Source organism: Eurytemora carolleeae, unplaced genomic scaffold (assembly GCF_000591075.1).
Source record: "Eurytemora carolleeae unplaced genomic scaffold, Eaff_2.0 scaffold1152, whole genome shotgun sequence".
Taxonomy (NCBI): domain Eukaryota; kingdom Metazoa; phylum Arthropoda; class Copepoda; order Calanoida; family Temoridae; genus Eurytemora; species Eurytemora carolleeae.
In genome coordinates this window covers 91,091-114,313 of record NW_019397310.1, presented here as the reverse complement: position 1 = coordinate 114,313, position 23,223 = coordinate 91,091, and the positions used below count along the sequence as shown (strand labels likewise).

The 23,223-nt window shown below is 31.7% G+C and overlaps 1 protein-coding gene and 1 long non-coding RNA gene across 2 annotated transcripts; both read left to right on the top strand.

The window, feature by feature from the left end:
- Positions 1-5,851: 5,851 nt before the first annotated feature.
- LOC111713437 (FMRFamide receptor) lies at positions 5,852-18,043 on the top strand. The gene is made up of 8 exons (XM_023488289.1): positions 5,852-5,998; positions 6,999-7,071; positions 9,187-9,251; positions 9,660-9,700; positions 11,844-11,932; positions 14,269-14,340; positions 17,070-17,162; positions 17,974-18,043. The coding sequence occupies exons 1-8, from the start codon at positions 5,953-5,955 to the stop codon at positions 18,041-18,043; spliced, it is 549 nt and encodes a 182-aa protein (XP_023344057.1). The 5' UTR covers positions 5,852-5,952.
- Positions 18,044-18,146: 103 nt separating this feature from the next.
- Positions 18,147-22,949, top strand: LOC111713439 (uncharacterized). The gene is made up of 3 exons (XR_002767693.1): positions 18,147-18,226; positions 21,893-21,957; positions 22,882-22,949. It is a non-coding gene; the product is annotated as an uncharacterized LOC111713439 (long non-coding RNA).
- Positions 22,950-23,223: the final 274 nt, after the last annotated feature.

The window sequence follows — 23,223 nt, the reverse complement described above, 5'->3', positions numbered from 1 at the left end:
AATTAACATTAAATTATAAAACAACGATGATAATAGAGGAACATACTAATTTTTTTAAAAATGATTATCTAATTAGGTTTCAATGTGTCTTCAGTGCTATCTATCGATCATCATTCTATCTATCTATCTTTAAAAAAATCCACCAATAGGAGAAAAATAAAGAAATTTAGCGGCGATATCAAATGGACAGTATTACTACTAATCATACTAGGGTGAAACATTTATCAAAGTAAATGAAGAGAAATTATTTATATGATATGATAAAAGTTTAAATATTGAGCTATCAGAGCAGACAATTCCACAAGTTTGTTTGAGCAATTAATTGTTGCAACTTTAAAACTCATGGTTTTCACAAAATTTTCGCATTTCGCCAAAATATTTTTGCATTTTCAAAAAATTTTCGCATTTTGCGAAAATATTTGTAAAAACCATGAAAAATGTTATAGCAAAATCTTTTTACAGAAATATTTGATCCAAATAAAACGATTTATAAGTTAACTATTGCTTCTTTAATTTCCGCTTCATTTCTGGCGATTGCTTCCTTTAAATGAACATAGTGTTAAAGGTCTAAATAAAACATTAATAAAAACTATTTATTATTTTATGAATTGTGCTAAAAGGAAGAGTTAAAAGTAGTTTGAGATAAATTTTTAACATACCCCCCCCCCCCATGTAAATTATATAGGTCAATACGTTGATCATCCAAAATAGAAAAAGACCGCGGCGCACCGCGCACTGCTGTAAAAGGTTGATTGGTTGACGCGTAACAAACTAACCGTCATTCAAATCCATTATCGGAAGCGCACTGATTATTTTAGGCTTTTATGTGTAAAACTATAGTTTAGATCCGCACAAAAGTATTGATAGAACATACGAAAAATATTCATTTAATGTGTTAAAAACATGATTTTTTTTTCAACACAGCTGTGACAAACAAGTACACCCTTATATCGTAACGTTATTTATAAGGTTAAATAAGTCCATGTGAATGAAAGTTGAAGTTAATTCATGTCAAAATTAATATATGATTAAACTAATTTATAAATGTTCAATATTTACCTAGAATTACTGATGGATGTTTCATGCACTCTAATTTTATATTGATTTACACGGCTTTTATTAAGTAAATTTAATTTTCTAAATTCATATAATAAATAATTTTTGGAACCTAATTTTATTTGTTTTTATTAATATTTTGAATATGAACACACAAAAATGACAAATAAGGAAATACTTTGATTGCACGAAATTATTTTGATCGTAAAACCCGACTTTATGCTTTAACGATTGATATACAATTTTACATGCGTTTTTTCGGTAATGACAACGATATTTACAAATAAACTACAAAAAAAGGAAACCAAAAATCTAAAAAAATGAAGCTTTTATCAATTCTTACCAAGTCAAATTGTCCAACATCCTTTTTATATGTATTCAAATTTCCAAATAATTTCTTTTTAGCATATAAAAATCAGTGCAGAATTCCTTTAAACATGTTCAGATTGGTGAACGACCCCTTTAAACATGTTCAAATTGGTGAACAATCCCTTTAAACATGTTCAGATTGGTGAACAACTTCTTTCAACATGTTCAGATTGGTGAACAATCCCTTTAAACATGTTCAGATTGGTGAACAATTCCTTTAAACATGTTCAGATTGGTGAACAACCCCTTTAAACATGTTCAAATTTGTGAATAATCCTTTTAAACATGTTCAGATTGGTGAACAACTCCTTTAAACATGTTCAGATTGGTGAACAATCCCTTTACACATGTTCAGATATGTGAAAAACCCTTTTAAACATGTTCAGATTGGTGAACAATCCCTTTTAACATGTTCAAATTGGTGAACAATCTCTGTAAACATGCTCAGATTGGTGAACAACCCCTTTAAACATGTTCAGATTTGTGAACAACCCCTTTAAGCATGTTCAAATTGGTGAACAATCCCTTTAAACATGTTTAGATTGGTGAACAATCCCTTTAAACATGTTCAGATTCGTGAACAACCCCTTTAAACATGTTCAAATTGGTGAACAATCCCTTTAAACGTGTTCAAATATGTGAACAACCCCTTTAAACATGTTCAGATTGGTGAACAATCCCTTTAAACATGTTCAAAATGGTGAACACTCCCTTTAAACATGTTAAGATTGGGTAACTTTCCCTTTAAACATGTTCAGATTGGTGAACAACTCATTTAAACATGTTCAAATTGGTGAACAATCCCTTTAAACATGTTCAGATTGATGAACAATCCCTTTAAATATTTAAGAATATTACATAATTCAACAAAATAATTGACTTATATTCAAATATGAATATGATAGAGATAGATAGATAGATGAATAAGTACATAAATAGAAGATAGATATATAGATAGATAAAAAATATATATAATATATAGATAGATATCAGTTGAAACGCAACAATCTTCTTATAACATTTTATTCATAAACAAATTGTTTCATGCTTTTATGCAATCATCAGTATGAATGAAGATAGATAGATAGATAGATAGATAGATAGATAGATAGATAGATAGATAGATAGATAGATAGATAGATAGATAGATAGATAGATAGATAGATAGATCTTAGTCTAAGGGAGAGAGATTGCGGACTTATCCTGTATACAGGATAATGGAAGGAAGTCTGGTTCCGCCCGGATCTCTGGAACATTGTGGAGCGCGGAGCTAGGTGTAAGCAGTGTCTTCTGCTGTTAGTTCTGTATCTGAATCATCATCATGGAGGAGCCAGGGTTGAGACGGAGTTGTGGATGTCTTGAGTGTTTATAGCTGACTGCCAGGGCTGGGATCTGTAGAAGGGGGGGGGAGAAGAAGCGGGGTTTGACATGTGGGTACTACATGGAGGAAATAGATCTTGAGTACACATACATCTAGAGAAAAGGCTACGGCATTGAGTCGGAAAAATCGTCTTCCTTATATTTCGAATTTATTTTAACAACAGTATACACGCTAAACCATAAGATCGTTTTTTTTTCTTTATTTGTTATCAATTGGTTGCTAGATGTTATTACACTACAAAGAGAAGGAATGTATCCGCACAAACTCGTATTTCCATTTTCTCTTTTTCTAAATCTTTAAATTGAAACAGATTTATCCTCAAAGGCAGAATATACAAAAGATTTGGCAGCTTAGAAAGAAACTTCTGAGGGTGGGAAGCAAAGTAAAACGATTCTTAAATTCTCTGTTTATTTCCTTTAAATGAAAGAGTTGGAAGATATATATATATATATATATATTTTTTAAGTTTCAACAAAGGAGCTTGTTTTTCTACTGAGCACTTTTTTTTACTTTTATAGGAAAGTTAAGATTTCCAGGCAAAGCTGGATTTCCAAGCTAGTGCCACACAATCTTGATTCCAACTTTAAATTTAAAGGGACTGTAAAGGAAAAATGAAAGTGGGTGTAGGATGAAACCAGAGAATCTCAGGCGTTGAACGATACATATAATACATCTATCTGATGTTCCTGTGTCAAAATTATACGAAAATTCATAAATATGAAATTTTGTATAAAAGTAGTAGGTTTAAACAGATCATATTTAGCAAATATGCAACCAATTTGAAAACGATTATTTCCAACAGGAGCCTGAGAATCTTAGGTTTGCTCCTATTATAATTTTTTCATTTGCATTTTGCATTTTAATAGATATAATTGATAATATAATTACATATAGTCCGTAAAGTCCGTATTATGTCTACAGAAAATCAGCCAATGGCAGTGCAGTATACTTGGTCACGTGATTTCCGTCTGTATCTGTTTATTTTAAGCAAACAAAAACATTTACAGTCAGACTGAGAATTTCTTGAAAAAATGTTCAAAGTCTGAAACTAGTTTTAGGTTTAGAACTTGTAGAACTAATTTAACTTGGAAACAGATTTTTACCTTTGGTTCATCAATGTGGTCTCTTTCTGAAATTACAAAATTCTTTAAATGTATTTTTGCCAAGAAAAGTCGAACTTTTTTTTCTTTTTTTAAAAAGAACTTGATTAGAATACAGTTCATGAATAACAAGATTTAAAAAAGCAAATTTCATGCAAGAAGGCGTTTATATTAATAATAACACTTCCACCCGTCTAATCACCAAACTCCCCCCTTAGATCCCCCTTGGATACTATACCTTCTATATATAAATTTGGCTTGTCTGGGTGTCTGTTTGTATCCAATAAACGTCAAAACGGCTGAACCGATCGGGCCCAAATTTTTTGTGGGACATCTATGGACCCCAGGGAAGGTTTATGAAAAATCAAAATTTCAAATATTTGTCTCCATCAAAATTCGATCGTCATTAAATTTTTAAAAATTTTGAAAATCCGCGAAATTTTTTGTGAAAATCCGCGAATTATTTTTGTTTTGTTTTACGATGTATACAAAGAGAACATGTTCAAAACTAATTTAGAAGATGGGCGCGAAGCGCCCTCTAAGGCTAGAAAGAAGGGCGCGAAGCGCCTTGAATTTCTAGTGTTAAATAATTTGGATGATGAATATGTCATGAATATTAATGGATGAATAAAAGTGTCGCGTAGATAGATGAATTGATGTATCTAAATGAATAGTTGGAAAAGATGAGATATCAAATAGATTTGAACGAATATTAATTTGAATCCATAAAAATTGTTGGTTTCTATCGACGTCATATATTGGTTCTAAAGCGTCACATGTTTGTCCAGAAACGTGACATTTTACGTTCTGTACGGGAAGGAAAATTACGTTAATACGGGAGCACTTCTGAAAGTTTAAAAGAGGAAGCATAACGTTATGTTGAGTACGTTACGTTTTTATAACGTTATATGTCTTGAAGGATATTTTGAAGTATTCTCTATCTGTTTGTTTTCAAACCCCACATTATGTAAAGAATATTCCGAATTTCAGGAATTTTAGTACAGGGTGTCCCACATCATATTAGACCGAGAACGGGTCTAAATTACGATTTTCAGGACTAATTAGAACATTTAAATAGAATGAATCATTTTGAAAAATAATATAAGGCCTATATAAGGATTTTCTTGCGGAAAATGATAAGTTTTTTGAGTATTAAGGGTTTATTTGGGTGTTAAAGATTGGAGATAATCTTATATGATATGGGACGCTCTGTACAGTAAATGTATTCTGTCATTTGCTAGAGTTCACACAGTACACTTATTTATAGTCAGTACTCACTTTTAGAAAAGTCACAGGAATCTGATATGTTTATTCTACAGTGGTAGGCGACTATATCAATAAAATGAAGTTTTGATTGGTTACAAGCTTTTTTCGAATTACAAGTTAACAAGTAATCAAAGAGAAGCTTTTTTAATTGACAGCTTCTCTTGACTTCTATGTTTATGTGTATCCTTGCTGTTTAACAAATTGATACAAATCAAAATTGAATCCGAAAGTCGTCTTTATTGTATTGATAAAATGGCCAACCATTGTTTGAAAATAATGTGTGCTATATAAGTTTGCTTTTATTACTTAATGCAATATATTTTCTCTCGCCAAAGATAAAACGATTTTTCAAAATAACTGGAAAAATCAGGTTTTAAGCTTTTATTCAAGAATTGTACACTGTAAAAATTTCTTAAAAAGAATCCTAAAGTTTTTCTCTACAATACTGCACTTCAGCTCAACTAGCCGGTATCTCCCTTTAAATCTGAAAAACCTTGAATGCTTAAAAATGACGAAGAAAAGAATGCCCATAAATTAAACAAATATTTAAATAATATTGTTGTAAATCAGACAAGAATGAAAGGTCAAAAGCTTAGAATAATTATAAAGGAGATGAAAACGATGCCGCCACCAGTAGTCGTCTAAGATCAAACATAAATATAATTGCTACTGTTTTGAATCGGACAAGGATGGAGGGTCTCTTTGAATTAACGTGAACAGTATCTTTAATTATCCTGACTGTACAGGCGGTGTGGGTTGGAGAGTATACTACATCTCTACATGTTCCCGTATGTTCTGCATCCACTTAACTCAATAGCGCTCACAGGTTGGTCAAACTTCATAGGTCTTCACAAATAGATTGTCAAGTACTCGACAACCTATATGGGTCTTCAGATATGCCAAACAAAACAAAAAAACTCTGGCTTTGTAGCTCATTACTTACCACAAGTTGAAACACAGAATCTTCATATCTTTATAACCAGATATTAAAGCTCGTACTTTCCATATCTCAAATTTAAAATGACATTAGATATCAAATAGTCAAATTTTGAAGTATCAAAGGTTTACACAATATCTGATACGCACAGATATTTATATAAGTACTAGAAATTCAGGACACTTCGCGCCCTTCTTTTAAGGCTTTTAGGACGTATCGCGCCCATCTTCTATTTAAACTTTTTATTGTGGCTTTATCTGTGAGCATCTTCTCTTTGTACAGTATAAAACAAAAACAATAAAAGTTTGCGGATTTCATAATATTTGTTCGCGCATTTTCAAAATTTTACAAAAATAAAAAACTTTTAACACAAATTTTTAAAATTTCAATCATTCCTAACCTTCCCTGGGGTCCCTAGATGTCCCACAAAAAAATTGGGCCCGATCGGATCAACCGTTTTGACGTTTATTGGATACAAACAGACAAACAAACAAACAAACAGACAAGCCAAATTTATATATAGATTCAGGCTGAGAGCAAAACTATATAACATAAAGAAAATTCGTTTTTGCCCCAAACTCTAAATAATTTTTAAATCCCTATATCTTTGCCACCTGAGGGTGAAAACCTTCGACATTTTAAATTTACACTATTTCTTTGTTTAAATATTAACGTTTCTACGACATCGGGTTGCAATGTTAATATGTAGGGATTAAAAAATCAGAGTTTGTGGCCACTACTAATTTCCTTTTTTCAAATACAAATCTATCTCAATTTTTGACTTATGAGGGATTTGCGAATCCTTCACAATATTAATTTTCACACAAAAACATATTTGCAATAATATCAAGCAAAAATCCATCTAAAAAAAGATAAATCTCTATTTCAGCTTCGATCTACATGACAATGGCCATAGCAATTGAAAGATATATTGCTGTCTACCATCCACTTGATTATAACAGGGAGAAACCAAATTTGAATTATTTTTCTTATTAAAAGGGAGTGACTGTGTAGACATGGTAGTTGATCTGGGAGTGCAGTATTGTTGTGCAGACGTGCCGCGCCACCAGCTATTTGGCAGGCGGGCGCCAAGGACAATTTTTAAATCGAATTTTTGCTCTTGCTGAACAATTTAACATCGTAAAAACGTCTAATAGATCTCAAATTATTCAGAAAAAAATTCTCTACAATAGTGTATTCTCAGCTCAGCTATCATGTTTACACGGTCACTCCCTTTAATCCAAGGAATATACAACAGGAAATTTCAAAAATGTATTGCAGTTTCTGGTAGGAATGTAAACACACTCAATGCTGCCTAGGCTAAGCTTGCAAGTTTATGTTTTTCAACTTGTTAATTTAAGATACTTGCTTATTTTAAAAATGAAAAAAAAAAAACGTTTTTTTTCAATAATTCGTTAATAGTATTTAAAAACGGTTTATACTTTATGTGCATTGGTATATATGAAGAGTACACATGTTGAACTATTAAACCTCTTCACTTTAAACTTTAAAGTTCATCTATTTTCAATACAACCACTTTCTCTAAACTTTCTGAAGAACTTTTAAAAATAAAGAATTTAAAGTTTTAAATTTCTACCAAGCATGTCTTCTTTTCCCCACTTGATTGTAAATAAAAACTAGAGGAGTTACGAGGTCTCAAAGCTATGCCTGTAATTCGACATGAAATATTTTTTTTAAACTTTAGTTAATTTTAGTTTATTATCTGTTTGTAACTTTAACTCTGTCTTTCTCAGCTGTTGTTTCAAGTTTCTTATTTAAAAACAATTAAATATATTTATATAAAAGTACTCTTGAGCAGGGAACTTTTGAAATTGAATTTGGCCAACGAAAGATTGCTTAGATAAATCATTGATTTTCGGCTTTACCCCACCAGCAACTAACGTTTTTTTAGCCCTTAACATATACATTGCAAAATTTTAATGCGTGCACATCTTGGTTCGCAATGATCTTAAGCTATGGAAAACGATTTAAATCATTTCTGTGCATTCAAATCTTTACAGCTCTGGGACTGGATTAGATTAATAGAGAGACTAGGTTAGTACGAGCTGAGCCAATCTAAAGAAAAGAAAAGTGGTTTAATTCAGTCTACATAGTTCAGCTTCTTCTCTCTATTCATTAAAGCTGGTCCCTGGTTAATGATATTAAGTTCAGCTCAATTTATGGGACATAAAAGTAATTAGGGTAAAATTAAAAATGAAACTATTTTCTCAGAAAGTCTCAAGAGTTTAAAGAATATCCGGAGAGAAACCTAATGATAATTGTTTTCCGAGTTCTTTGTTTTTCATTGTTTTTGTAAAAGTAAAAACATACACTGGGAAAATATGTGTGTTCACATTTCACCATAGAGTATCAATCGGAAATTAAGAGTGTTAAAAAAACACTTGACATACTTTTTTCTCTCACAAGCTTAATTATTATGTGGTTAAACGATTATCTAATTTGGTTCATCCTGCTCTTTATCTCTTGGCCCTAAGGGAAGCAGATAATAAAATTATTGATCGTTAATTAGAAACGATTTTGTTGTTTTATGCAACAAATCATAAAAAGAATAATTTTGTAAAAATGTGAAATGCTCAAATTTTCTAATCCTTACATCTTTGCAACCTGAAAGTGTAACCTTTGATATTTCAAACTGGAACAATTTGGTCAATAATAATTTATAGTTTGAAATATCAGAGGTCTATAACATTGGGTTGCAAAAATCAGAGTGTGTGAGAAGAACTCAGTTCCTGTAAAACGGAAACTGCTAAATTATTTACGAGTACATTTTAAAAAGAATATGACATGGAAAAGAAATCAAACAGGTCAGTAAGTGGCTGAAAGTTTTGATATGCATAGAAAAAAAAAATTCTTAAAAGCGCTCTGATATGTAGGGAAAAAATATATGCTTTTAAAGTCCAAAAAATACCAAAATCGGTTCAGAATTGAGATTCTGGCATCAAGTACTTTTATTTTTAGATACACCCTGTACATATACATATACGCGATATAAATGTTCTCATATTCTAACATGTATCTCATGAGTTCTGATTAATATTTGGTTTGGTTTGGTACAGAGTAATGATGGACGCTACAACACATTCAAGACGACTTGCTGGATACCTCATCCCTGTCTGCTTAGGAAACTAATTAAACAAAAAATTAAAAAATAAAAATTTCTTCAATATTTCAATAAGATGCAGTTTATCTAAGAAACTGATCAGAACTAATGATCAGAACTGCTTCAGCTTAAACCGTGCATGGCGCACAATAAAATGGGTTGAACTACGTCTGCGCAATTCAGCCACCTCCCTCTATTTATAAAATCTAATTCTTAGATACATCTTTTCAATTTTATTTGTGAAACTTTGAGATTTCCAACCATGAGATCAAGTGCACAAAGTTTGAAATATGACAGGTTTACATCATCACCAGGTCGTAAAGATTCAAAATATTAGAGTTTGCGTCGAGTGATTAATTCATTTCATAAAAAACAACTTATTTTGAAATATGAAATGTTTTTTTAATTATTTATTTAATTTTGTTGCAGTTGCCATATTGTTCAACATCCCAAAGTTTCTGGAAAGCAGGGTGAGTAAGAAAAAATTTATAGTTAAAAATTTTTAAAGATAAATTTGCATCCCCTTCTCCCTAAAAACCGTTATGAAAAATAAAATATTAAAAAACTTATGACAATTATGTCATTGTCAAACTATAAAAAAACCTTGCAAAATTTTCACATTTTCACTTTCTAGAAATCAATATATTTTGTTGTTGTCCTGATTCTAACATTTGAAAAATCACTTAATTTTTCAAACTGAACTTTTTCAAGATTTTACTTTTCTGTCACATTTTGCCTGAATTTAGTGATTTAGTTTTATTCTGTTTTATTCGAGGGATCCATTCTTTTTCAAAATTCTTTTTATCGTCTTATAAATTAAAAAAGCAGTTATATATTTCTAACATTCTCTTTGTTATTTCGAACAAAAATTTTCTTAATTTCGAAATTCTTTTTATATATGTTTAATAATACAAACATATAATTATCTATATAATAAAACCAGACTTTCGTATAAATGTTCCCTCTGACCGTCTAAACGGCTGGACCGAATGGGCTGATTTTTTTGTGAAAACTCATGGGTGGCCGGGGGGTTTCAAAGGAAAAAAAGTTCAATAAAAAAAATTAATTCCATGGGCAAAGCCTGCCAGTACATTATATATCTTTTGTTTATGTATGCTTTTTAAAAGCTCAATTGTACATTACTATTTCAGAATAAATTGAGTCATTGACAGCAGTGGAACAAAGTTTAAAGGGACTGTCCTCGTCACATTGCGTTTCTGTCGTATATAGATGAATTCCTACTGTTGAAGAATGGAGTTGAAAGATAAAAGACGACATTTAAGATTAACTTCTTAAAAATATTTTAGATTTTTGTTATATAACTCTGAAAAATAGTTTTCGAAGCAAATATGTTTACAAAATGTACATTTATACGCAAAGTGTCAATATTTACAAGTAAAAATGTACTTTATTACAACAGTGTTAAATCTTGACTTTGTTCAAGTTTAATTTAATTTACTGAAACATGAGATGTAATAATCTGGTGTTATATCAATTGGACTAATGGTAGAATGGACTAACTCTCAGTTTTACTTAAGTGTTCTGTTCACTTACTTAATTTGTGCTTTAGCCTATATAAGTTTTAACTGGGCTTATAATCATTTAGAAAAAATGTTTAAGTGCAAATTTGAAGGGTGTATAAGGAAATTTCGATATCCTAATCAGCATGACAAACATGAAGATGTGTGTCAAAACGGTAAATAATTAATTTTTAATCTGAAAAACTATTTGTTTGATCAAATTTGATAATGTAAGACTTTTCTGTGGATGAGGATTGAATTATGGATCAATTATAACCTAATTTGAATAACCTGAATAAATTCAAAGCATGTTAAATGCTTTTTTATTCCCGATATGGTGCAATAAAAATCAATTAAACATTAGTTCAGATTGTCAGTACTCCAATTGATATAGCATCTCCGACATTGAATGAATTAAATGTCGTCCTCTATCTCACAACACATTCCTACGAGGAATTTGCTATATACACAGTGTGTCGTATTTTCAAATGACTCGACATTTAAAGAGGGCATTTCTGATTAACAACAGTATCCTTGAAACCTTAATCTGGGAGATAACGTCGTTGGACACGCGTTGACAAGTGTGTTTAATTTCTCCAATATTTCTGATTAACAACAGTATCCTTGAAACCTTAATCTGGGATATAACGTCGTTGGACACGCGTTGACAAGTGTGTTTAATTTCTCCAATATTTCTGATTAACAACAGTATCCTTGAAACCTTAATTTGGGATATAACGTCGTTGGACACGCGTTAACAAGTGTGTTTAATTTCTCCAATATTTCTGAAACAAGAAATGCGCATGTCACTTTTACAGAGAACCACAAATAAAAAATAAACAGTTTTAAAAACACAAAAAACGTTGATATCTAATTCAGTCTTGATCAGATAAATGTTTTTAAGCAATTGTACCGTTGTTTAAGCAATTGTTGCGAAATTACGTATACAGTCCCTTTGAATAGAGAAAATACAAACACTTTTATCATAAAGAAATGTTCTATTTTTTATAAACTTATCCAACAGAAATCTAGAATCTACGACATTGGGCAGCAAAGATATAAGGATTTTGTTGAAAATACTCAATACTTTTAGATTGTTTTTATCGGAGAGAATATACATCTTGATATTACTGAACTTAGAACCTCGGAGCTCTATGTAACGTACTACCACAACTGGGCCAGGTACAACTATTTAACAACCTTCAGGGGGGCATTGGGTATGCTGAGATCTATGTAACGACTTCTAGAATTGGCACAGGTAACAAAATAAACTATGCTTATGTCTTAGTTAGGTTTTACTTGTTTACTTGTTTACTTGTTTACTTGTTTACTTGATTTAAGATTTTTTTGGGTGGATCTGTAATTTCATCCAATATTTTTTCCCCACATTTTGATAGTCTTTGCTATGTCTATATGTAACGAACTAAATTTAGAATTGTTCATTAGCTCTCAATTCAACCCCTGATTTCTTCTTGGGCAAGTTCTATCTATTCAAAATTAAGGTTTTCACAAAAATCTGATTTTAAAGGTACTGTAAAGGAAAAATGAAAGGGGGTATAGGATGAAACCTGAGAATCTCAGGTGTTGAACGATACATATAGGACATCGTCTGATGTTCCTGACTCGAGAAATTGATATAAAACTGCGTCAAAATTTTACGAAAATTCCTGTATATACAATTTTGTATAAAAGTAGTAGGTATAAACAGATCATATTCAGCAAATACGCAACCAATCTGAAAACGATTATATCCCACAGAGCCTGAGAATCTCAGGCTTGCTCCTATTATAAATTTTTTAATTTTTATTTTGCATTAATTGATATATATAATTGATAATATTATTACATATAGTCTATATAGTCTGTAGTACGTCACCAGACCATCAGCCAATGTCAGTGCAGTATACTGGTCACGTGATTTCATCTGTATCACGTGACAACAATACTGCAATGCCATTGGCTGAAGTTCCCGGTGACGTAATATAGACTGCAACAAAAATTTCCATTTTTCAATTTCATTAATAATGTTATTTAATAAAGAAACTTTAATAACAGATTTTTAACTTCGCCTTAAAACCAGAAAATATAATTATTGCTGTTATTCATTTTTATGATCGGCTTATTCTTTTTCAATAAATGTACAAAATTATCTTCTTCATTTAATATAAATGGACTTTCAAGGTCATTTAAGTTCTATGTTTGATTTATTTGTTCAAAAAATTATGATTTTTTATTGTGGTTCTCTGTAAAAGGGGCAATGAAAGAAATCGAATAAAATTTATGTCTTTTTCAGGCAGAAAAGTGACGTTATTTTCCTCACTGTTTATTTGATAAAAGTTTGAAAACAAATGAATAATAAATAAAATCCATTTTTGGAGAAAAACAAAGTTGGAACTCCATTGTATATACTATTGTTAAAATAAATTCGAAATATAAGGAAGACGATTTTTCCGACTCAAATGCCGTAGCCTTTTCTCTAGATGTATGTGTACTCAAGATCCATTTCCTCCATGTAGTGCCCACATGTCAAACCCCGCTTCTTCTCCCCCCCCCCTCTACAGATCCCAGCCCCGGCAGTCAGCGGAGAACACTGGAGATGATCACAACTCCGTCTCAGGGAGCAATCCTGGCTCCTTCATAGTGATGATGCAGATACCTAGCTACCAACAGACGATGCTTACATCCAGCTCAACATTGTTCCAAGAGTTCCAAAATTATCAGGCGAACATTGAGATGCATTCCCTCATATTCGAAACTGATAAAACCGCGATCTCTCACCCTGTTCCAAGGGTTCTAATTCTCCTCTACAAGAGGATACTCACCCTGTTCCAAGGGTTCTAACTCTCCTCTACAAGAGGATACTCACCCTGTTCCAAGGGTTCTAACTCTCCTCCACAAGAGGATAATCTCAACTCTAATGAGTTTAATAATGAGTTTAATAACCTGGAGAGAGCAGAAACCTGTTGTTCCAGTTCTAGTTGATCTGCACCACCAATATGTAGTTATACACTACCATCATGAAGTTATACAAACACCTTCCAGCTGATATTCGTCTATAGTTTCCTTATTAATTTCTAAACCAACCAATTTTAACCCCACTTGGGAAAATATTTCATAACACTTTTGTTTTTCATAAATAAAGATTGAAATACCTTTAGATCTCTTTTATTTTATCGTATTGACTTTTTTAAAGTCAACAACTATATAGGGAGCAATGTACAATTAATTTCCTATAGCTAGATATTTCTAAGTCCTGTGATTGTATATAAAGTTATTTCGTCAATCTATGGTTTAATTCTGTTAACAGATTATTTCAATATTTCTTGACCCCTTCCAGTTTTAATATCTTTGTGTTTTTGTTTGGAATATTTTTTTAGAAACAAATATTTGTATTAGGATAACGTTGTATAAACAAACAGTGATCTTTCATCTACATAGACAATAGACTTTAACCTTATCATTTCAATAATATTTTTTTGCAGTCTTGGATATGAAGATTTTATTTCTAGTTTATCTAGATTAATGGTTCTTGGAGTTGTTCCTGTTCTCGTCATCTCATTTCTTAACTTCAAGATTTACACTGCTGTCAGGTATTCAATATTCAGTTGTCAGGTTTTAGATACACAGCTGTCAGATATTCGATATTCAGATGTCAGGTTTTAGATACACTGCTGTTAGGTATTCGATATTCAGCTGTCAGGTATTCGATATTTAGATGTCAGATATTAGATATTCAGATGTCAGGTTTTAGATACACTGCTGTTAGGTATTCGATATTTAGCTGTCAGGCATTCGATATTCAGCTGTCAGGTATTCGATATTTAGCTGTCAGATATTCAATATTTCAGTTGTCAGGTTTTAGATATTCAGCTGTCAGTTATTCGATATTCAGCTGTCAGGTATTCGATATTCAGATGTCATGTTTTATATACACTGCTGATAGGTATTGGATATTCAGCTGTCAGGTATTCGATATTCAGCTGTCAGGTTTTAGATATACTGCTGTTCGGTATTTGATATTTTTTTTACGCTGAATTAGAGTAAATAAATTATGTAATGTCCAATTTTCTTTTTTCTCTCCAGGGAGGGGGGGGGGTACTTCTAAAAAATAAACACCCCTGACTTTTCATGGAGTCGATCTAACAAAACATTTAAATGCTAATACAACATACGATATAATACGCTTCATCATGCTTTAGATCAATCTTAGAACTTTAAAATAACATGAATATTGAATAATATAGTTGCCAAATAATTATAAGATTGTAAATAGTCCTTCTTAGTTTCAGGAATAATCCCTTTTTATGCTTAGAGTAGTAGGTGTGTCATCCAATTGTTTATTTCCAATTTTGGTTTGGAAACGGATGTGATAAAACACCATCTGCGCATAAACTTATATCTTACACATCTATGAAATAAAGATATAAAGTTGTTGAAGGGAAAATATTTTCGCATATTTTTATAATATTAAGTTATATTCGAAACCACAAGAGAGGGGGGTATCGGATTTACAACAGCACCCTTTAAGCCTTATATTTATATATCGTTTTTCTCTGAACATTGATAACTTTTTATTTCTTTACTTTTCAAAAAAGAAAACGACGATATACTACCCATTGTTCAAAGTGTACGTGCATACCCCTCTTAAAATTAGAACCAGTCCCTTTAATAATATATGAGCCCATATTGGTCCAGTGTGTTAGATCTATCTGGTAAATGGATTGTAGAGCCATAAATCTAGAGGATTAACTGTGAAGATCAGTTTTGTAATATAATCCCAGATTTTACATATTTTACATTTATTTAACAAAATGGCGGACTTAAGGAACACATTCATGCTGGTTCAACACTGTTTTATTCTCGTCTCACTTCATCACTTTTATAAAAATATAAATCTACAGGGGGACCAGAGTATGAGACTCTTTAAACTTTAAACTTTATTTGATAGAGTGGCATTAACAACGGTACCCAGAAAAGCTTTGTCAGATCAAGTATGAATTAATAAATATCTTTCTTTTTGAAAAATGATTATTTTAATTTGTAGATTCTCATTAAAAGGGTCATGCGCATTGCTTATTCCAGCAATGGAGAAATTAACAGAATTAAATAGTTTTAAAGCTAGAAGAACGACGTTATCTCTCACATTATTGTTAAGATTAAGGTTTCAATGATCAAAGTCACAAAGATTTAGACTGATGCTTCCATTTTCATGACTGGGTCAACTTTAAAGTGTCACACGGTCTTGGCCATTGATTTTACCTCACTAACTACTTTTAACTGTTTCTGTAGCCCTTTCCATCTTTATCTCAGAATTGTTAAGCACTAAATTTTAGCAGTAGTTGTTAAGAAGCAATTGGCAAATTTTTATTATTAAAAATGTTTTTAACTTATTATGGTCTGTAAGCTTATTCTGGTGTGTAAGCATAACAATTCTAATGTGAAAACTCATATATCTCGGGAATAGATAGTATTGGCCAGGGTTTAATTAAGGATTAAGATTAAGGTTGAGATTAAGTCTCCACTTGGAAATTGAAAAACGAGAGTATAGATATAATTTTAAGTGCCCCTCCATTTAAAAATAAAATGTGGTATTTTGATTCACAATGGTGTCCTTTAAAGAGAGTGACCGAATATGTAAGGTAATTGAACTGAGTATGCAGTGTTGTGGAAAACTTCTGTCGGATTCATTGAGACATATTAAACTTTTTAAAGATCTGTAATTCCTGAGTTTGAGCGCAAATTCGACGTTCAAAACTCCTACTTTGGGGGTGGATACGTTTTTAGATTTTTTTAAAAATTATTAAATAACGACAACGAAAAATAAAGTAAAAATTATACAGTAATCTAATTAGATGGTTAGGAACATATTTATCAAAAGAAATTTGTTAATAAATAAATGCTAAAATCGATTATTTTGTTTTCATTATTATATTGTATTTCTTATCTTCTCTGAATTTATGAATTTTTTCGCAGAGTTCTTCAAATTCTGAAAATGTCTTTTCAATAATAATTCTAGAAAATCTGCAAAAAATGTTTGTGAATAATTGGTAACCAGTGTCCGAATTTAATGAATTTAAGCCGCGTCTCAAATCCCCCAAAAACCGGTTTTAATGTTAATATTGTTTAAATGTAAATCAAGAATTCTGTAGATAAATAAGGACATGTCCGTCGTTGATCGGTCCAGGTTTAAAAAGTAATGTTGTAAGTCAGACACCCCCACTCCAAATAAAGGGTCATTTATAATAACGTCTATTTTATGATCCTCTTTCGGGGATATCATCCTAAAACTCAACAGTAACAAATTAATTTTTTAATTTAGGAGCAGGAGGGGAGGAAGGAAGAGGTATGATGAACATCTCAGCACTGTACTTATGATGATAGTTCTAATCTTCATAATCTGCAATCTGCCCAGGCACATTTATTCAACACTTAGAATCAAATTATTCTAGAGTGCTCATAAGGATATTCATATTTAGTTTAAACCAACGACGTAAGCGTAGTGGGTAAGTATAACAGACTGACAAGCGTAGTGGGTAAGTATAACAGGCTGATAAGCGTGTAGTGGGTAAGTATAACAGGTTGACAAGCGTGGAGGCTATGTACAGGCTGACTAGTGAAGTGGGTAAGTGCATCATGGTAGGTGGAGTGGTTCAGTGTAGGGTAAGTACAGGGTGACAAGCGTAGAGGATAAGTACTGGGTGACAAGCGTTGAGGGTAAGTACAAGGTGCATGACAATTGCTTAGAGGGTAAGAACAGGGTGACAAGCGTAGAAGGTTAGTACAGGATGACAAGTGAAGTGGGTCTGAACAGATGACAAGCTTAGAGGGCAAGAACAGGATGACAAGCGTACAGGGTAAGTACAGGGTGACAAGTGAAGTGGGTAAGTACAGGGTGACAAGCGTAAAGAGTAAGAACGGGTGACGAGAGTGGTGGGTAAGAACAGGTTGACAAGTGAGGTGGGTAAGTACAAGGGGACTAGCTTAGTGGGTAAGAACAGGTGGACAATAGAAGTGTGTAAGTACAGGATGACAAGCGTAAAGGGTAAGAATAGGGTGACAAGAGTAGTTTTTTTAAAAAATGTGTTTTATATGTACAGAGAGAAAGGTTGAGTCATTAATTAATAGTTTAAAGTGTATTGGGTTCCGTTAAGTACTAATGACCATGCATACATGATAAGTCTTGCTGGTAAATAAAGTTTGAAAAGTTAAGTTGGTAATTAAAGGATGAATCGTGAAGTTAGTAAGGACTGGATAACAAGTGTAGTCGGTAAGAACAGTGAAGGTTATAAGTAAAAGAAGAGAATAGACATTGCAACTCCCGTTATAATGTTAAAACTTTTAATATCCTCCTCTCCCCCCCCTTCTGATTCCTTTGTTTAAGATTTAAAGGTTTAGTTTGATTTATCTTAAATTGTCAGGAATACTTCACTGATGGGATTTCCAATCTGGAGTCTTATTCTAGGCTTCTGTAGTCAGGTTAGTTCATCATTCAGATAAACAGAGAATCCGCCACATTCTTTTTAACACATCAGACTTTCTCGTCAAACACCTGTAATTCGGGTTTTATATATTAAATGAACATGAATTCGCTCCGTATTTTAAATTATTGTATGGTTCGCATGGAGGCTTACATCTCAACCCTGGAAGGTCAAACTGTTCATCCCACTCCTGGACAAATTTCGTTTACTCCTTAGTGTATTGCAGTTGCCAATATGTAAATGAAATTCTCTTAAATTTGTCCCAACAAATGCCTACCCTGGCATACAGACTATACAGTGGAGGCCATAAAACTGTGGACAAGGAGTCCTATTTTTTATTGATAACTGAAAAAAACGTTTTAACCGTAGGTTGTCTATCAAAGTGTTGAGTTCAAATGTTATGTGTAAACTCAATTGATTTGTTTCATGTTCATTGTATTTTTAAAATCAAAACTTGGGTCTACCTTAGGCCTCTCTTGGGTCTCTCTTGGGTCTATCTTAGGTCTCTCTTGGGTCTCTCTTGGGTCTATCTTAGGTCTATCTTAGGTCTATCTTAGATCTATCTTAGGTCTATCTTAAGTCTCTCTTGGGTCTATCTTAGGTCTATCTTAGGTCTATCTTAGGTCTATCTTAGGTCTATCTTAGGTCTATCTTAGGTCTATCTTAGGTCTATCTTAGGTCTATCTTTGGTCTCTCTTAGGTCTATCTTGGGTCTATCTTGGGTCTATCTTGGGTCTATCTTAGGTCTATCTTGGGTCTATCTTAGGTCTATCTTAGGTTTATCTTGGGTCTATCTTAGGTCTCTCTTGGGTCTATCTTAGGTCTATCTTAGGTCTATCTTGGGTCTATCTTAGGTCTATCTTGGGTCTATCTTAGGTCTATCTTAGGTCTATCTTGGGTCTATCTTAGGTCTCTCTTGGGTCTATCTTAGGTCTATCTTATGTCTCTCTTGGGTCTATCTTAGGTCTATCTTAGGTCTCTCTTGGGTCTCTCTTGGGTCTATTTTGGGTCTATCTTGGGTCTATCTTGGGTCTATCTTAGGTCTCTCTTGGGTCTATCTTAGGTCTATCTTGGGTCTATCTTGGGTTTATCTTGCGTCTATCTTGGGACTATCTTAGGTCTATCTTGGGTCTATCTTGGGTCTATCTTGGGTCTATCTTGGGTCTATCTTAGGTCTATCTTGGGTCTATCTTAGGTCTATCTTGGGTCTATTTTGAGTCTATCTTGGGTCTATCTTGGGTCTATCTTGAGTCTATCTTGGGTCTATCTTGGGTCTATCTTGGGTGTATCAATCGTCTGTCTGATCCACAGTTTATCTTGGGACCCTTTGTTGTCTTGAGAGTTCAGTCAAGATTCAAGTTCATTTAAAAATGAATGAACTTGAAATCAATAAAAATAGAAGTTTATTTTATTTTTTCCCCTGAGAATAATGAAAAGCGTCAACAATTAGAAAGCCAATTGTTCTTAAAGTTCTGAATTAATGAACATTTATTTGGAGTCAGAACTTTTGTATTGTGAATTATCTTTATCTTAATTTTAATTCCTCTTCGATATATCTTGGTGGACATTGCCTGCAATGATAACATTAATTGTCGCAAAATTCGAAATTTGATATCGAGATCAAGCGTTTAAGATTAACTAAGCTCCACACAATAGTTGCGACCTCTGAGCTGGGAACTATTTGATACTCATAATCCCAATAGATTGTATGATCTCTATATCCACTATGGACACACTTGATTCGAGGATCAATGCTTTAACCTTTAAGTTGTACCTTCAGGGTACAATTACACTACGGGATATCGAATAAAGATTAAATTAATCTGCAGATTAAGAAAAGATCGAGATCAAACATTGATCTCGATATTCAAAGTGAACTCTGAAGGGTTTAGTGTCTGCATTCACAACGGTACTCTTTAAACCTTTATCTGTTCAATAATGTGGAAGGTATTGCATGTAAGGTAACATGAAATTGCGCTTACTGTCCCTTCAAGTTCATTAATTTTTCTTTATTGGAAAACATTTTAGATAAAAGACTGGAAAACAAACTTAAACTATCTTTAATAAATATAAACCACACTTTTCGTCTAAAAAACAGTTGTCTGAACTCTAAACCGATTTATTTTTTTGCGGTGTAAAATCTTTTTTAAATAAAATTTCAAAAATAATTTTAACATTGTTTTAGCATGTTTTATTTGCGTTTTAAAATCATTTGTGTGTTTATATCTTTTTCCTAATAACTCATGAACTGTAGACTTGAAACAATTTTCATTTTTTTCGGCATTAATAATTCTTGAAATTTTCAAGATGTGGAAAAAAAAATTTTATAGCTTACGAGTTGTTTGTTTTAACCAAAACTACGAAAATATATTCAAAAATTAGGCTTTTTTAATTTTTAAACACACCCTGTAGAGTTTAGTGGGTTAAATGAAATTAAAGTTTTTAAATGATTTTGGTAATGAAATAGTAAAATGATTTCAAGGAAATTAGTTTCAATCTGAAGCGCAATTATAATTCAAAACTAGAATTATAAATCAATAAACACAATAGAAAACAATAAATTTAAATTAAAAAATTTGAATGAATTTTGATTGATTGGTTGATTAGTTTTAGTTGATTTTTGATTCGATTTGGTTGATTATTTTCTTAGTTGATTTGTTTCCTCATTGTTTTGTTGTTTGGGTTAGTAGTTGATAAGTTCGACTAGTTCTAGCATTGAAGTATTAATAGATTGGTTGATAAATCAATTGGTTGATTAATGAATTGGTTAATTAATGAACAGGTGGATTAATGAATAAATTGAGTAATGAATTGGTTGATTAATGAATAGGTTGATTAATGAATTGGTTGATTAATGAATAGGTTGATTAATGAATTGGTTGAGTAATGAATTGGTTGATTAATGAATAGGTTGATTAATGAATAGGTTGATTAATGAATTGGTTTAGTAATGAATGGGTTGATAAATGAATTGGTTGATTAATGAAAGAGTTGATAAATTATTTGGTTGATTAATGAAAAGGTTGATAAATGAATTGGTTGAGTAATGAATTGGTTGATTAATGAATAGGTTGATTAATGAATTGGTTGATTAATGAGTAGGTTGATAAATGAATCAGTTGAATAATGAATTGGTTCATTAATGAATTAGTTGATTAATGAATTGGTTGATTAATGAATAAGTTGATAAATGAATCAGATAAATAATGAATTGGTTCATTAATGAATTAGTTGATTAATCAATTGGTTGATTAATCAATTGGTTGTTAAATGAATCGGTTGATTAATGAATTGGTTCATTAATGAATTAGTTGATTAATGAATTGGTTGATTAATCAATAGGTTTATAAATGAATTGGTTCAGTAATGAATTGGTTGATTAATGATATGGTTGACAGGTAAATCTGTTGAAAAATTAATTGGTTGATAAATGAATTGGTTGATAAATGAATTTGTTGATAAATGAATTAGTTGAGTAATGAATTGGTTAATGAATGAATGAATCAATCAATCAATCAAAGAATGAATTAATCAGTCAATTAATGAATGAATTAAACAATCAAATAATGAATTAATCAAACAATTAATTATTGAAACATCATTTAATAAATTAATCAATGAATGAATGAATGAATGAATGATAGTTATGTTTGTATATCTGCAGGTTCTACTGTGTGTCAACTCCTCAGCTAACCTCTTCATCTACAGTTGTGTTGGAGGACAGTTCAGGTTCACCATTAAACTGTGGAATAGAAGACGATATTTGAGCAATCTTATTTGTTTTTTGCTGTTGTTACAAAAGCGAATCGTTTTTTTGAGTAAGTTAAAATTCGACTCATGAAATTAAATGGGTTTGTGTACACTGAACGATTACATTGCTGTGGTTCATGTTCATTGGATTATTTAAAATCATATAGTCGTCTTTTCAGACCTTGAATGATACGTTTTGAGTGAATTCAGTTTTGGTTATTTAAAATCATATAGTCGTCTTCCTATTCCACAGTTTTCCAGATTTCAGACCTTGAATAATACATTTTGAGTGGTGGATTCAGTTTTAATTATGTATGATTTAAATAATTATCAGCTTACTAAAATACTAATTTTGCATTATCTTTCTATGTTTCTTTGCAATTCCACCATCGATAATAAAAACATTCTCATTTTAAATTAGACATTACTAGTCACGTGAATTTTTTGTTTACATTAAACATCAGAACAGCCAGACGCAGCCCAATTTTCAGTAAAATTTTAGTTTTTAGTTGGTTATTCCAAATTAAAAATAAAAGATTTGATTTAAAATTACCCCCAAAGGTCACAGGTTAAATAGATTAAAACAGTAACACTTGTTTAACCTTAGAACCAGCTGAACTCATTTTGATTATAAGTGTTCCTGAAGGTTGTTGGCAGTTTGAATAGCCAATAAAAACTGATTCAAATTCGTTTAATCCTTATACTTTTAATGACAAAATCAATAAACATTTAAATCTTGCTGGTTTTCTTGTTTATAATCGTGAATATGGTCTAGTAAATTAAAACAAATTATTTTTGTCCTACTTTTATTCTTGCAAAAAGGCAATTTTAATCTTAATTTTAAACGGTTGCCAATGATTTCATAAAAGTTTACAGATCTGATCATTAATTTCCATTTTTTAGGCAAATTATGTGCAAATATCTAAGCTGTGGAAAAGCTGACTTTTGCAAATGCCCACAGGCGACAGAGGTAAAATTAAAATTAAACAAATATCTGGATTGGTAATGATTTTTAAAGATCTTGGTAAAACATGAAAAATTGGACATCAAAAACCTGTAACTTCCTGGAGAGAAAAAAAGTTTTCAAAATAAAGGGGGGGAATTTTTTCAAAGAAAATGTACACCCCTCAACAAACTTTGCTCAGCTGACCAGTGACCATGGTCAAGAACTGTAATGAGAAATACATTTTTTTGGTCTCACAATTTATCTTTATTTTTAACTCAGTTCAATTAAAATAAATCATT

Coding starts and splice junctions, on each gene's coding strand:
- LOC111713437 (XM_023488289.1), top strand. CDS start 5,953: ATGTTCCCGTATGTTCTGCATCCACTTAACTCAATAGCGCTCACAG. Junction 9,701..11,843: donor CAAAGTTTCTGGAAAGCAGG/GTGAGTAAGAAA, acceptor CAATACTTTTAG/ATTGTTTTTATCGGAGAGAA. Junction 17,163..17,973: donor ATAATCTGCAATCTGCCCAG/GCACATTTATTC, acceptor TGGTAATTAAAG/GATGAATCGTGAAGTTAGTA.